General features: G+C 42.5%; 1 protein-coding gene across 1 annotated transcript in view; it reads left to right on the top strand.

Moving 5' to 3' along the window:
• The window catches only part of ZNFX1 (zinc finger NFX1-type containing 1), a 37,642-nt gene that overhangs the window by 17,435 nt on the left and 5,331 nt on the right, over positions 1-14,876 (top strand). The window contains exons 3-9 of the mRNA XM_007938327.2: positions 3,700-3,831; positions 6,595-6,743; positions 7,880-8,029; positions 9,775-9,889; positions 11,312-11,562; positions 13,466-13,605; positions 14,588-14,742. Coding sequence (XP_007936518.1) covers positions 3,700-3,831; positions 6,595-6,743; positions 7,880-8,029; positions 9,775-9,889; positions 11,312-11,562; positions 13,466-13,605; positions 14,588-14,742 — 1,092 coding nt within the window. The remainder of the gene's footprint in view (positions 1-3,699; positions 3,832-6,594; positions 6,744-7,879; positions 8,030-9,774; positions 9,890-11,311; positions 11,563-13,465; positions 13,606-14,587; positions 14,743-14,876) is intronic.

Consider the following 14,876-nt stretch of genomic DNA (forward strand, 5'->3'; position numbering starts at 1 on the left):
ATCTGTCCTGGAGGAAGTGCACCCAAATGCTCCTTGGAAGCAAGAATGGCCAGACTTCATCTCACCTATTTTGGTCATGTTATCAGAAGGGACCATTCCTTGGAGAAGGATGTCATGCTTGGTAGGGTGGAGGGTCGACGAAAGAGGGGGAGGCCTTCAACGAGATTGATTGACACAGTTGCTGCAATGATGGGCTCAAGTATAGCAGGGATCATGGAGCTGGCGCGGGATCAGGCATTGTTTCATTCTGCTGTGCATGGGGTTGCTATGAGTCAGAAACAACTCGACAGCACCTAACAACAACAAATTGGTTTTGTATATATGCCCTTTGTTGAGGAATTTGCCTTCTATTCCTATTTTTCTGAAAGTTTTTATCGGGAGCAGGTGTTGGATTTTCTCAAATGCCTTTTCTGCATCTATTGATATGATCATGTGATTCTTTTCCTTTATTTTACTTATGTGATGGATTACAGTGATTGTTTTTCTAATGTTGAACCATCCTTGCACACTTGGTATGAATCCTACTTGATCATGATGTATTATTTTTTTGATATGTTGTTGGAGTCTATTAGCTGGTATTTTGTTGAAGATTTTTGCATCTATATTCATGAGGGATATTGGTCTGTATTTTTCCTTTCTAGTGGTGTCTTTGCCTAATTTCGGTATCAGGCTTGCTTCATAAAATGAATTTGGGAGGATTCCATCCTTTTCTATGTTCTGGAATAGTTTGAGTAGGACTGGTGTCAGCTCTTCTCTAAATGATTGGTAGAATTCTCCAGTGAAACCATCTGGGCCAGGACATTTTTTGTTGGTGATTTTTTTTATGCCCTTCTCAATTTCTTCTTTTGTTATGGGTCTGTTCAAATTTTCTACCTCAGTCTGTGTTAGTTAAGTAGTGTGTTTCTAGAAATCTGTCCATTTCTTCTAGATTTTCAAATTTGTTGGTGTGTAGTTTTTCATAGTACCCTGATATTATTCTTTTTATTTCAGTTGGTTTTGTTGTGATGCCACCCATTTTATTCCTTAGTCACGTTATTTGCATCTTCTCCTTTTCCTTTGTTACATTTGCCAGTGGTTTGTCAATTTTATTAATCTTTTCAAAGAACCAACTTCCAATCTTGTTGATGTTTTCTATTGTCTTTCTATTTTTTGTTTCATTTATTTCTGCTCAAATATTTATTACTTTTTCTTCTGGTGACTGTAGGCTTTTTTTGCTGCTCTTTTTCTAATTGGAGATGTTGGGTTAAGTTGAGATTTGGGTATGTTGTGTTTTCATTCTCATTTGAGTCAAGGAATTTTTTAATTTCATTTTTTATTTCTTCTATTACCTAGTCATTTTTGAAGAGGGTGTTATTCAGTTTCCATGTATTTGCTCTTTTTCTGTTGGTCTTCCTAGTGTTGATTTCTAATTTTATAGCATTGTGATCTGAGAAGATGCTTTGCAGTATTTCTGTGTTTTTAAATTTATTGAGGTTTGCTTTGTGGCCTAACATATGGTCTGTCCTGGAGAATGTTCCAAGTGTGCTGAATATAAACACTCTTTTGCACTTTGCTTTGCTTACTTATAAAATGTCTTGGAGATCCTTTCGTATTGATACATAAATAGTGTCTCATTCTTGTTTATGACTTCATAGTATTCCATTGTATGTGTAGTTTATAATCTGTTTAATGGTTCCCTGTTGAATGATTCACTGTTACAAACAATAGTTCAATGAATAGCCTTGTTTGTGAGTCATTTCCCACATGAACAGAATATATCTACAAGAAAATTCTTAAGAGAGTTATTGCCAAGTCAACGAATATGTGCATTTGTAATTTTAATAGATTGTGCCAAGTTGCCATCCTTCCTTATGTTTTGTAGTTACTATATTTCTGCTCCTATGAATTGTCTTTTCATATTCTGTGTCCAAGTTTCTGTTGAATTGCTTCTTTCTTATTTATTATAGGAGTTGTTTGTATAATCTAGATATGCATGTTGCGAATGATTTTCCCTGAAATTATCACTTGAATAGGACTCTATAGCTCCAGCTATAGAAATCATTTCAGGCTAGTTTAAGACACACATGTTCACGCACATACTCACTCACTGCTACTAGGGAAGGGCCTACTTGTGTGTATGGGGGAGGTAATAAAGGGAATTTTTTTTTTTTTTTTTAGTGAAATCCCAAAAAAGTATCTACTAAAAGGGATAAATGGACAGAAGTAATAGGAGGGGATAGAATAATATTGAATTACAAAGATTCACTTTCATACTGATGCATCTTATTCATCTAGTCCTCCAAACTGGTAACCTAGGAGTTATTCTTTTCTGTTCACTTTTCCCCACAGCCGGATTGTTACCAAGTTCTAATCAATTTTACCTTGGAAATAGCTTCCTAGTCTGTCTGCTTAGCTCTACTGCTGGAGCCACAGCTCCATCATTCCTCACCTGGGAGTTGGCAGGAAACTCCTGACCAGTCCACCCTATTCTCTCCTGCCCAGTCTTACTCAGTTGTCAGTTCCCTAGGGAAGTCTCTCCCAACTTCATCGACTAGGCCAGAATCCCAGTTATATACTTCCTCAGTACGGCGTATCACTCTCACCACGTCTATAGTTTAACATTTGTTTGTGTGATAAGTGATTATCTTTCTATAGGTCTAGAAGGATAAGAACCTTGTCTGTTTTGTTCACCATTGTGTATCTAGCATCTAACCAAGTGCCTGACACCTGGTAGACACTCAAGAAATATTAACGAAAAGGAAAAAAAAAAAAGAAGAAAGAAATTACTAGTGACTCCATCCTAGAGTTTCCGAGGCAGTATCTCTACGGAAGTAGATCGCCCAGTCTTCCTTCCAAGGAGTGGCTGGTGGTTCAAACCACCAGCCAGTCAGATCCCTTAGGCATTACACCACCAGAGCTCCTAGAAGTATTATATGAAGAGAAAAACAAAAGGAAGAAAAAAATACTTACCATGCTATATTAAAATCAGATTTTCCTACATTGTTCACTCACTCAACTTTGAAGTGTTTTTTTTTTGAGGACAGTGGCTATCTTACTCAGCCTGACACCATATAGGAATTTAGTGGTTTATAGACTTAAAAAAAATCAATTGATTAGTGGCTAATTATTAATGAACCTATAACTCTGACTCCAGTGCTGATTTCTGTGATGAAATTTTTCCTTCTCATCACAAAGGCATGTCTGCCATGGTATGTAAAAGCATTTCTAAAGAATTTTCTACATGAGATTGGAAATAATCTATATGTGCACCAGTAGGGAACAGGATAAAAAATACCACATAGCTGTGAAAAACAAGAAACAAGAGAATTCTTTTTATGTACTGATATAGAACTGCCTCTAAGATAACATTAATTGAAAAAAGCAAAATGTAAAACAATGAAAATAATCTGCTACTACTCATATAACAAAAAATGGGGGGAGAGAGAGAAATACATATGTTCATATTTGTTTGTATATGCTTAGAATAACTGTCCTGGAATGATATAAGAAGCTGGTAACATTGGTTGCTTCTGGGAAAAGGAACTGGGTGACAAGGGGGCAGAAATGAGAGGGGGGCTTTTCATAGCATATCCATTTGTGCTTCTTGGATTCGGAATCATCTGAATGTATTAACTTAAAAAAAATTTTTTTTAATTTCTTTAAGTAATTATACTTTTAGAAAGTCTAAATTTTTTAACATTGTCTTTCTTTGTTTTCTAGGCAAAACCTATGTGGGTCTTAAAATTGTACAGGCCCTTCTAACCAATGAGCCTGTTTGGCAAGTAAGCTTCCAGAAGTTTCCCATCTTGGTTGTGTGTTACACTAATCATGCTTTGGACCAGTTTCTAGAAGGTAATGTCTGTAGCCAAAATTGTTCTCTACTAAGATGTTTACAGTTGCACTTGAACAGTACTGTCAGCAACTTTAGTAGCTTTCTTTTGCTCCTTGAATAAAGTCCACATCCTTATCATGATTTTCAAGGCCTTGTATGATCTTCCCAGCCTAACTTAACCTTGTCCACCTCTTCCCTTGTTCTCCCTAACTCAAGCCATGCTGATTATCTTCACATCCTTGAGTCCTTCCAGCTTCTCCCTCAGCCCCTGCTGTTCCCCCTGCCTGGACTTTTTCTTTTTTTTTTTTCTATCCCTTTCCCTCCATCTTGAGCCCATCTATCCTAGCTGGCTCCAACTCATTCTTCAAGTCTTTAAATCTCTCTTCTTCAGGCGGACTTTCCCTACAGCCCTTAATATAGCTAAGTCTCCTGTGGTACCTTTTTCTTTATAAACTTAGCATATATGTAATAAATTATTTGTATAATCTATTTTATGTGTCTCTGCTTTAGACTGTAACACTGTAAGGGTTGATCCTATTTCTTGCAGTATTCACAGATCCTGGCACATATTGGACACTCAAAAAATAATCGTCACATGAATGAATGAATAAGTACACCCACTCCTCACTTACCGACATGGTTGGTCATAAGACCAGGTCATTATGTGAAACTGGCATTATGCAAGAATCAAGGGCTGCACCCTATCTTTGATGGCAGTATTCCCCCCACTCTGCATTGCTCATTGCCCACTAGGCACCCCTGGTGCATCTTGGGATGTGTGGGGTGCAGCAGGCCTCCCTTCCCTAGCATACCTTCTCCACCACTGGAAAGCCTGCTGGGTTCAGGGTTAGTGGTAGTGGTGGTCAGGTGTTGCCCACTACTTCCACTGGCCACCCTAAGTAGGGACCCTGTTTTGATCCTCTAGTGCTACTGTAACAGAAATACCCCAAATGGATGGTTTTAACAAACAAGAATTTATTCTCTTACACCTTAGGAAGCTAGAAGTCTGAGGTCAAGGTACTGGCTCTAGGAGCTAGATGAAGTCCCCTCAATCTTGGGCTTCAGTTCTGCCTCCTGTTCAGGTCCACTAGAGCTGGAGGCTTTTTCAGACTCATGCAGCTGCTGGCTGCTGAGACTGATGAACCCAAGATAGACAGGTAAAGTAGCATAGTCCCAAGATTAACAAACAATGCAGCAGGCCACTAGTTCAAGTCTAGAAATAGTCCCATGATCGGCAGGCAACACAAGAGGTCACTGATGACTTGGCCAAATGCAGGATCCAGATGTGCCAAGAAGTTAGAGACCTTTCCCAAAGCTTCTCCTTATATGCTAGAAGTAGGCCACAACCTAAAGGCATCTCCTTAGCTGCTCACAGCAGTTACCACCATGAAGGTGATTATAATCTTACCATGGGGAATAACTGCATCCAGTCACGTCACTCAAAACCATGGCCCAGCCAAGTTGACACACAGCTTTACCACAGACCCCCACTCATCCTCTGTTCTCCTTGGCCCCCAGCTGCTTGTGCCTCCCTTCCTGCATCCCCCCACTGACCTCCTCAGCACCTTTGGGCCCTTGTCCAGCCTCGCCTTGCCTGCCTGCAACCTCGCATCATACACCATAGCCAGACCAAAATGTCATGAACAGAAGGCATCCCACTGTCCTTCACATGGCCCAGTCATCACCAGTGCCTCCAGTATATCTTTCGAGGTGGCCCACAGAGGGCATTCTAGGCCTAGTCACAGCCATACGTGGGGCCTGGACCATTGGAGGTGCCACCTGAGAATTTTTTTCAAAATTGTAATAAATATGAAATGGCAGCTAACAGGAGAGTCGGTAAGTGGGGAATAGGTGTACCTGCTTTTCCCTTGGCTTAGAATATTATTTTCTCCTCTCTTGTACCTTCCTTTCACCTAGATAAATCATTCTTACTCATAGTTTCAACTTAGATGTTAGAACCTCAAACATTAGATCCTTACTGTACTTAGACAAGGAAGGTGCTCCTTTGATATTATAATTATAACATGTACTTATAATTTTCACCACACTTACCACTATTGTAATAAATTGTTTTGAGTATTTTTCCTGCTAAACTAAGACATGAGAACAAATCAGAAACTGAATCTGTATTTTGACTGCTTTAACGTCAGCACCTAGCACATGCCAGGAAGATAATAAATATCTGTAGGATGAGTGATTATAGATGACTTCTAGTGAATGCTTGCTTTGTGCCATGCCCTACAGCCAGAAGCTTTATCCCATTTATCTGTACTAAAACTCTATAAGGAAGATACTTTTTAAAAAAACCAAACCAGTTGCCATTGAGTCTGCTCGACTCATAGCAATCTTGTAGCATGAAGTAGAACTGCCCCATAGGGTTTCCAAGGCTGTCATCTTTACGGAAGCAGACTGCCACATCTTTCTCCTGAGGAGTAGCTGCTGAGTTCACCGCTTTCAGGTAGCAGAGGAGGAGTGCTTAAAACCGAGGCTTCCTTAAATAACTTGCCCCATGTTACACAGCAGTAAGTGGTGTAGCCAAGATTTGGGTCCCCAGTTGTCAGATTCCAAAGCTTGTGCTCTTAAGCACTATACTTTATTGCTCTGCAGGTCATGTCTTCTCCCAAGCTTTCTTGCTTACAAGGTAAACTTCTTGTAAGCACTAATTTGTTCCCTAGGGACAGTGTGGTAAAAGGTCCAGTGACCATCTGAGACAAGATCCCAAACGTACAGCACTCATCACCATAGCGTCTCTCAACTCTGCTATGTTCTACTTTGCTACACAGGCATCTACAAGTGTCAAAAGACCAGCATCGTGAGGGTGGGTGGAAGGAGCAACAGTGAAATCCTGAAGCAGTTCACCCTGAGGGAGCTGAGGAACAAGCGAGAATTCCGCCGCAACCTCCCTATGCACCTCCGAAGGGCCTACATGAGTGTGAGTCCCAGCTTTGGACTGAGGTAGCTCAAGGGGGGACATAAACAAGATAGTGCAGTAGCTTTCTGAATAAGTGATCCAGGGTAGTAGGGAGCTTCTCCAAGCTGTGGTGGGACCTCTTGATCAAAGAGGGGAAAATGTAGAATAGAATCCAGACTTTCTGGAGCCACGGAGGCTGGATGAACCCCTGAAACCGTTGCCCTGAGATAATCGTTACATCTTAAACCAAAAATATCCCCTGAAGTCTTCTTAAAACCAAACAGTAGTTTAGCTTAACTAATAAAGAATGTCTGCCTTAAACTTCATGTTCTTTTAAGATCTGTCTATACGGAATCAACTTGACAACCACAACTCAAAAATATAGATAGGAACCTTAGGATGCAATGAGTTCATGTTAATGGAGGAGGAACAGCTTAGAAAAAGAGGGTGAGAACAGTTACACAACTTGAAGAATGTGATCAATGTCACTGAACTGTACATGTGGAAACTTGAATTCGTGTATGTCTTTGCTATGAATATTAACAATAATAAAAAATTTATTTTTAAAAAACTGCAAAGGACCCATGTTCCTTCTAGCACTCCATTCACGGTGTGACTTTTGCTCTCATGACCAAAGATGGAGAAAGGATGAAGGTCGCAGTGACCCTCCACCCTCCTGCCACCGCTAGGACCTTAAGGCTATACTTAAATCAAACTACCCATAGCACTTCTACTTATGTCTCATTGGCCAGAACTTAATCACGTGGCCAAATCTAGCTCCAAGGGAGCCTGGGAATCTTTTAGCTGGGTAGCAATGTGCCCAACTGAAAATCTTGAGTTCTTATTACTGAAGAAAAAGGAGAAGAGATACTGTGAAGCTAGAAGTCTCTGCCACAGTATCTTTGGCATGCTTTTCTGTTGGATTGTTTCTTTTTCTTCTTGTCTTTTAGATTTTTTAGATGCTAATCCTTTGATTTCAAGACCATGATAATATGCCTCAGGAAACAGATTTGTTGACTGGTCTGTTTGTTTATTGTTGTCTCTTCTTGCTATTCCTGTCTTAGCTTTGTTTTCCTTCTGGGCAGGGACTGTCGATTATGTCATGTAAGTTTGGGGGTGCTGTTTCCTCATCATTTCTTTCCCTCTGTTCCTGGCAGATCATAACACAGATGAAGGAGTCAGAACAAGAGCTGCATGAAGGGGCCCAGACCCTGGAGTGCACCATGCACGGCGTGCTGCGGGAACAGTACCTGGAGAAGTATATCTCTTCCCAGCACTGGAGAAGTCTGATGAATGGACCAGTCCAGGTAGGAGGCAAGCGCTGGGGTCACAGGCATTCCACTTGCCCCCACCTGGAGCAGCAGCCCAAAGTTTTCACTGTCTGGTAATCTGATGCTGCCATAATGTAGAAAGTTCCCTTTCATGATGGGAGGTAGCCAAGCGTATTGGTTAGAAACAAAACTCTGGAGCCAGTCTGTTAGGTTTGAGTGCTGCTTTGTGCTCCAATATTTGTAAATTTGACTTATAAATAGCAATTTCTTTCTTTTTTTTTTTTTTTAATTGTGATTTGGGTAAAAGTTTACAGAGCAAATTCACTTTCCATACAGCAGCTCACATACACTTTGCCTCATGACATTGACTGCAATTTCCCACAATGCAACAGCTCCCCTCCTATTACCTCCCCATAGATAATCTCTTCCCTCTATGCACTCCTGCCCCCTGAGCCATCTCCTTGTGCATACACAGCCCTTCTATTTTCCCATGATTGATCTCTCCAAGGAGTGTATCTACCTAATGTAAATGTTCAGCTAATATGCCTGTCTTTTGTTGGGCTGGAAGCCACAGGAGTGGGTTTAATTCAGACCTGAAGGGCAGCTAGGGGCCGTAGTCTCAGTGGTTCCATCAGGCTCTATCAGACCAGCAAACCTGGTCCCTTTTTTTTTTTTTTTTTTTAATGATTTTGAGTTTTTTTCCACATTGTTCTCCCACTCTATCCAGGATCTCCTACATCGATTCCCCTCCGAGAAAGGTTGACAGTGGTAGCTGGGCATCATCTAGTTCTTCTGGTCTCATAGTCATGTAGCCTGAGGATCGCATTGTGTACAGTCACTTGGACTAATTGTTTCCATAAGTCTTTTTTCTTCATTCTTCCTTGCTCTGGACAAGGAGAGACCCATCATTGCATTTAGATGGCCGCTTGCAAGCTTTTAAGATCCCAGTCGCTACTCAACAAAGTAGGATGTGGAACAGTGTTTTTGTGTAGCATGTTATGCCAATTGAGCTTGATGTCCCCTGCAACTATGATCCCAAGCCCACAGGTCCAACTATTCACTCCCTCTGGGTAGCTTGCTATAAACAGTGGTTTCTTATGTATCAACTTAATTCTCATCTCATAGGACTGTTACTAGAATAAACAAATTAATATTTACAAACCTGTTAAAATCATAATGGCGGGTGGCCTTGCACATACAGAGAGCTTGGTCAGCAGATCTAGGTCATGCAGACTGACTGGTCCAGTGTGATCCTGGGGTCTCAGTGGTCAAACAAGGATAAAAATAACACCTGATTTCAAAAGATGCTGTAAAACGTAATTGAGATGATCTCTGTAAAGTAGCTGACTAGGAGCCCATGAAATGGTAGCTTTGTTATCATTGATTTGGTGATTTCAGGGGCTGCAAACCAGAAGCCTACAGGGGTTGATCATGTCATGTGAGTGAGTGAAGCAGACTAGATGTGATACAGTAAGAAGTGGAAAGGACACTGGAAAAGAGGTGGCAGCAATCCAGCTCCTGCCACTTGTTGCCATTCAGGAATGCATGTCCATTGTTGCCAACTCCTGACTTTACCAAGAAAGGGAGCTATTTTGATTTTTTAGAAGAAATACTGCAGTTTTAAAAATTCAGTGCAAGCCATAGTAAATTTTCCAGTTGCCAAGGGGTGCCAACTTACAAGCTGTAGATTTTTCAGAGATTATTTTTGATCCTTAAAGGAGACCCTGCCTTCACATTGGTTGCCAGGGAATTCTCATGACTGCTTCTTCTTTCTTCCTCAGGATTCCGAGTGGGTTTGCTTCCAGGGCCGGAAGCATTCCATGATGCTGGAGTGGCTGGGTCTAGGTGTTGGGTCTTTCACCCAAAGTGCTACTCCAGCAGGACCTGAGAATACAGGTGAGAAGTGCATGTCTACCTAGAGTCACATCTTAAGGTATAATATGGAGAAGACCAGAACAACAGGACTTAGAAATACTACCCACAATATATTAAACAGCTGTGGATCAATACAAGAAAGATAACTAGCTTAGTAGGAAAATAAAAGATTTTAACAGACATATCACAAAATAGAAAATATTAATGGCCAATGAATATATGAAACAGTGCTCATTAGAAATTAGGGAAATTAAAACTACAATGAAATACAATTTTATAACCGCCAGCTTGGGAAAAATTAAAAAGTGTGGCACAGTGCCTAAGGCTAACTAGAAGGTTGGCGGTTCAAACCACCAGCCATTCAACAGAAGGAAGATAGGGCAATCTCCTTCCATAGAGATTTACCACCTCAGAAACCCAATGGAGGTGGTTATGAGACAGAATCAACTCAGTGGCAGTGACTGAATATGAGTATAATCCAGTGTTGGTGAGAATGTGGAGCGATGGGAGCTCTGATCACTGCCAGTGGGGGTGTCCTTGGTGCAAGCACTTCACGGTAGCAGAAAAACAGAAAGAACTCAAATGTCCGTTAGCCTTTGTGCAATAGATGAATCAGTTATGCTCTGTTCAGACAAGGAAGTTCTGTACCACAGTGAAAATGAATGAAGGACAGCAAACAGAGCAACATGGATGATTCAAAACCATAATGCTGACTGATAAAAAGCAAGTTACAGAAGAATTTATACAACATGATCCTATTGATACAGAGCTCAAAAATAGTCAAATTAGACACTGTGCTATTTAGAGGTCTATATACAGCATATATGTAGTAAAATTATTTTATAAAAAACCCCCGAAATGAGTAATAAAAAATTTTGGTGCAAAGGGCCAAAATTCTTCAAAGAAACTGGTGGTTTATCTGCTGCTTAAATTAGGTAGAAGGTACCTGGGTATTCATTTTGTGTATTTTTATTACTCTTTAAATTGCATATGTACATTGTACAGGAGATCTGGTGGTGTAGTGCCTAAGGCATTTGACTGTTAACCAGAAGGCTGGTGGTTCAAACCTACCAGCCACTCCTCTGAAGGAAGACTGGGCAGTCTACTTCCATAGTGATACCGCATTGGAAACCCAAGGGGTCGCTATGAGTTGGAGATGACTCGATGGCAGTGAGCATGTACATTGTATACCCTCTTTACTATATATATTTGACATTAAGAACAACCTCTTTTTTTAATAAGTATAGGTATGTATGAATTTAAAGCTGTAAACAGTATAACAGAAAGTAAGAGACCAAAGTCTTAACAGCCTAACTCTCCTCCCTCTCCAGTGGTAATCAAGTCCACCTCTAGGGAATGTCTTCATGCATCTGAGCTCTCCTAGGTACTGTCTCCCATCTTTTGGCCTCAGCATCATCATCCTGCCCTGCTTTCTTCTCACAGCCCAGGCAGAAGGGGAGGAGGAGGAGGAAGACGGGGAAGAGGAGGCTTCACTGATCAAGATTGCAGAGGAGGCTGACCTGATTCAGGCAGACAGGGTGATTGAGGAGGAAGAGGTGGTGAGGCCCCGGCGGCAGAAGAAGGAAGAGAATGGATCAGACCAGGCATTGGCGAAAATGCTTTTGGCCATGAGACTAGACACCCATGGCCAAGGGACGGCAGCTGGGCAGGAACAAGCTGCAGGAGAGTGGCAGGTAAACCCACTTCCTCATGGCCCCTGATAGCCCTTACAGAGTGGGAACCAGAGGAGTATTTCTTAATGCCAGGTGGATGGCATTAGACTCTTCTGAGACAGGCCTGACAGCATCTGTTTTGACCAGAACCTCAGCCCCTTGTTTTCCTCAACTTCTGTTACAAGTCATCCTCACAATTAGCTTAAAGTATCCATTTGACAACGTCACCCTAGTATAAGATGGGTCCAGTTCCCAAGGGTATAAAAATGATGGCTCTCCCGAGGGGCCCTGGCAGGAAATGCTAATTTAGAAAGACAGGAAGCAGGCAGTCAACTACTTCCCTAAAACTTTTATAAGAAAGCAGCACATAGGCGTTGGAGCAGACACTTAGCATCTCAGTGCTTGGTGCTTTCAGAGGGTTATCCTCTTAACCAAAATTGTGTCTGTAAACATGCATTAAAATTTAGAGGATTAAAATAAAGCCCTACAGGCTGCCTGGATTCCAGCCTCACTGGCCCTGGGGTTTGGTACATCTCTTGAAGACAATAGTTTGAATCCCCAGATGTCTGCATATAGACTTCCCCTCTGCACTTTCCTTTGGTTGGGTCCCCACTGGTCCTGAGAATTTACCATGCATTGTGGATGCTCACAACAACATTGTCTGAACCCCACTGATGATTAAGGGAATTTCAAGGACAGCTTAGATTAGATGCAAATTTTATACCTGTCTGCTAACTTTTGAATCTAATCCCTGGTTAAAATTAAGCCTCATTGTATATGGTGGAAGAAGTTGCAATCCCACTTCCAGAAAGTCTGAATCACAGCTGTATACAGGCAACTGTGCTATGTGGCCTCAGAGGGGATCTTGTCCGCATGATGTTGCAGTGGGGGAGGTTTGTATATGGTGACATCTGTTGCGCATACCAATCCCTTTTATTCTCAGATTCAGTGAGAGCCGGGGAAGAGCACTTTCTCCTAATTGGTGCCTTTCAGCCATTTGTTAAAGGTACTCTGTTTGGGAGCTCTGGTAGCATAGTGGCTAAGGCACTTGACTGCTCACCAGATGGCTGGCGGTTCAAACCCATCAGCCACTCCTCGGAAGGAAGGTTGGGCAATCCTACTTCTGTAGTGATAACTGCCTCGGAAACCCAAGGAGGGGTCGCTATGAGTCAGGGCTGACTCTACGGCACATAACAACAACAACAACTCTGTTGAGATGAAGCTTTAAGACTATCTTAGCAGGCCCTGTATTAGGTAGGTGCCTGTGCTGGGCCCTGTGCTAGATGCATGTGTTATGCCCTGTGCTAGGCGCCTGTGCTAGGTAGGCCCTGTGCTAGGTACCTGTTAGGCCCTGTGCTAGGCGCCTGTGCTAGGTACCTGTGCTAGGCCCCGTGCTAGGTACCTGTACTAGGTAGGCCCTGTGCTAGGTGCCTGTGCTAGGTACTGTTAGTGTAGCATTCAGCAAGACACCTACCACCCATCTTAACTGTCAATACATATGTTTTAGAAATAAATATGAAACAGACTATGGTCAAAGCTATTAATGATAACCAGTGTCAGCACTATTCTAGATGCTTTCCACATATTTACTCCTTCCTTTGATCCAGCAGCCCTATGAAGACTGCTATTATTACTCACATTTTCTATAAAGTGATGCTGAGGCAGATAAAGGCTTAAATAGCTTGCTCTAGGTCTCACCAACTAATAAGAGGAAGAGTGAGGCTTTAAACCCAGCAGACTGGCTCTATAGGCCTTTTTCTTAGATACTAAACAGTGGAAGCATTTATTGTGAGAGTGTGAGACACTCAAGGAAGTTCATCAGAAGTGGCAGCTACTTTTTCTGTGTGCTCTGCCCCCACCTTGGGTGCAAAATCAGGCCCATCTCTGCTCAGACAGTGAACCTGGCTGGTGTTGATTTCTGCAGACCCAGCGCAGCCAGAAAAAGAAAATGAAGAAGAGAGTGAGGAGTGAGCTTCTTAAACTGAACACCATGACTGAAGCCGAAGCCAGTGCAGTCCAGGACGTTTGGCAGTTGGATCTGAATTCTCGATGGCAGCTGTACAGGTATTGGGCCTGCACTCAGCCCCCTCAGCTAGCCCTTGTGATCTCTCCAAGGGGCGCCTTTGCTACTCCCAGAACAGCTCCCTCCCTCCTCCCACCCTTTAACATTAACTGGTGATTGATTAGGCACCACCACTGAGCTCTGAATTCTAGGGATGCGGTCATGGGATAAAAGAGATATTTGCTCTACCCTCACGAGCTTAGAGGCTGTCCAGGTAAATAGAGTAACCAAATAATTCTACAAATAAATATTTGTAGATGAACATAAACACTAAGAAGAAAACCAACAGGTAGTGCTAAGAACATTGACCTGGGACCTGAACTGGTGTCTAGGAAAGTGATATCGGAGTCAAAATCTGAAAGGGGAAGAGTAGTAACCAGGCCAACAGGAAATGAGAGCAAATGAGCTGAAGGAACCACGTAGGTGGGAACCAGGTGGGAGGGGGAACTAAAAGAAGGGGGCTAGCATGCCAGTGGCAAGGAGAGAAACAGTGGCTCAAGGCTGAGTCAAAGAGGTGAGCAGGGGCCAGACCATGCAGGGCTGAGCTAAGGAGTGCGGGTTTTCTCTGAAGAGCAGCAGGAAGCTGTTGGAAAGTTTACAGCGAGTAGTGACATGATCTCTTTAACTGTAAAAAGAGCACATTGGGTGCTCTGTGGAGAATGAGGAGGGAAAATCAAGACAGGGAAAATTGGTGGGAAATTTGATGTGAAGCTTTTATAATCCCTTTCTCTCTTCCCAGTAGTTAACATTTATTATTTCCTTATCCCACCCCCATCTTTGGCTCCTGACTTAAGTACACCCCCTTCCACATCCATTTTGTTGGGCATCTTCGACTCTTGGGTCCCTGTACATCTGGGTCTGTCATCCCTCTCTCTCTCTCTCTCTCTGGCCTGTCAACTCCCTGAGGGTCCAGGATCCACTTCACACACAGGGCACACTGATAGAGCACATGGCTCCCTCCCCCTGGATCTTCCCATTCTCCAGGCTGTGGCTGCAGAGATACCAGGCCGACACCCGCCGTAAGATCCTCAGCTTTGAGCGCCAGTACCGCACATCAGCAGAGAGAATGGCTGAGCTGAGGCTCCAGGAAGATCTTCACATCCTTAAAGATGCCCAGGTCGTAGGCATGACAACCACAGGTAAGAGAGTTTGGGGGAGACGAGCTGCTCCAGTCACTCACTCCTGGTGCCATCTCCTGTCAGATTATCTGGGCCAGGTAAGGGGAAGCTTCTGTAGGAGGTTAGAGGAAAATACCAGGAAACGCTGTTGAAAA

This window comes from Orycteropus afer, unplaced genomic scaffold (assembly GCF_000298275.1).
Source record: "Orycteropus afer afer isolate SDZICR_OR568_19922 unplaced genomic scaffold, OryAfe1.0 scaffold00049, whole genome shotgun sequence".
Taxonomy (NCBI): domain Eukaryota; kingdom Metazoa; phylum Chordata; class Mammalia; order Tubulidentata; family Orycteropodidae; genus Orycteropus; species Orycteropus afer.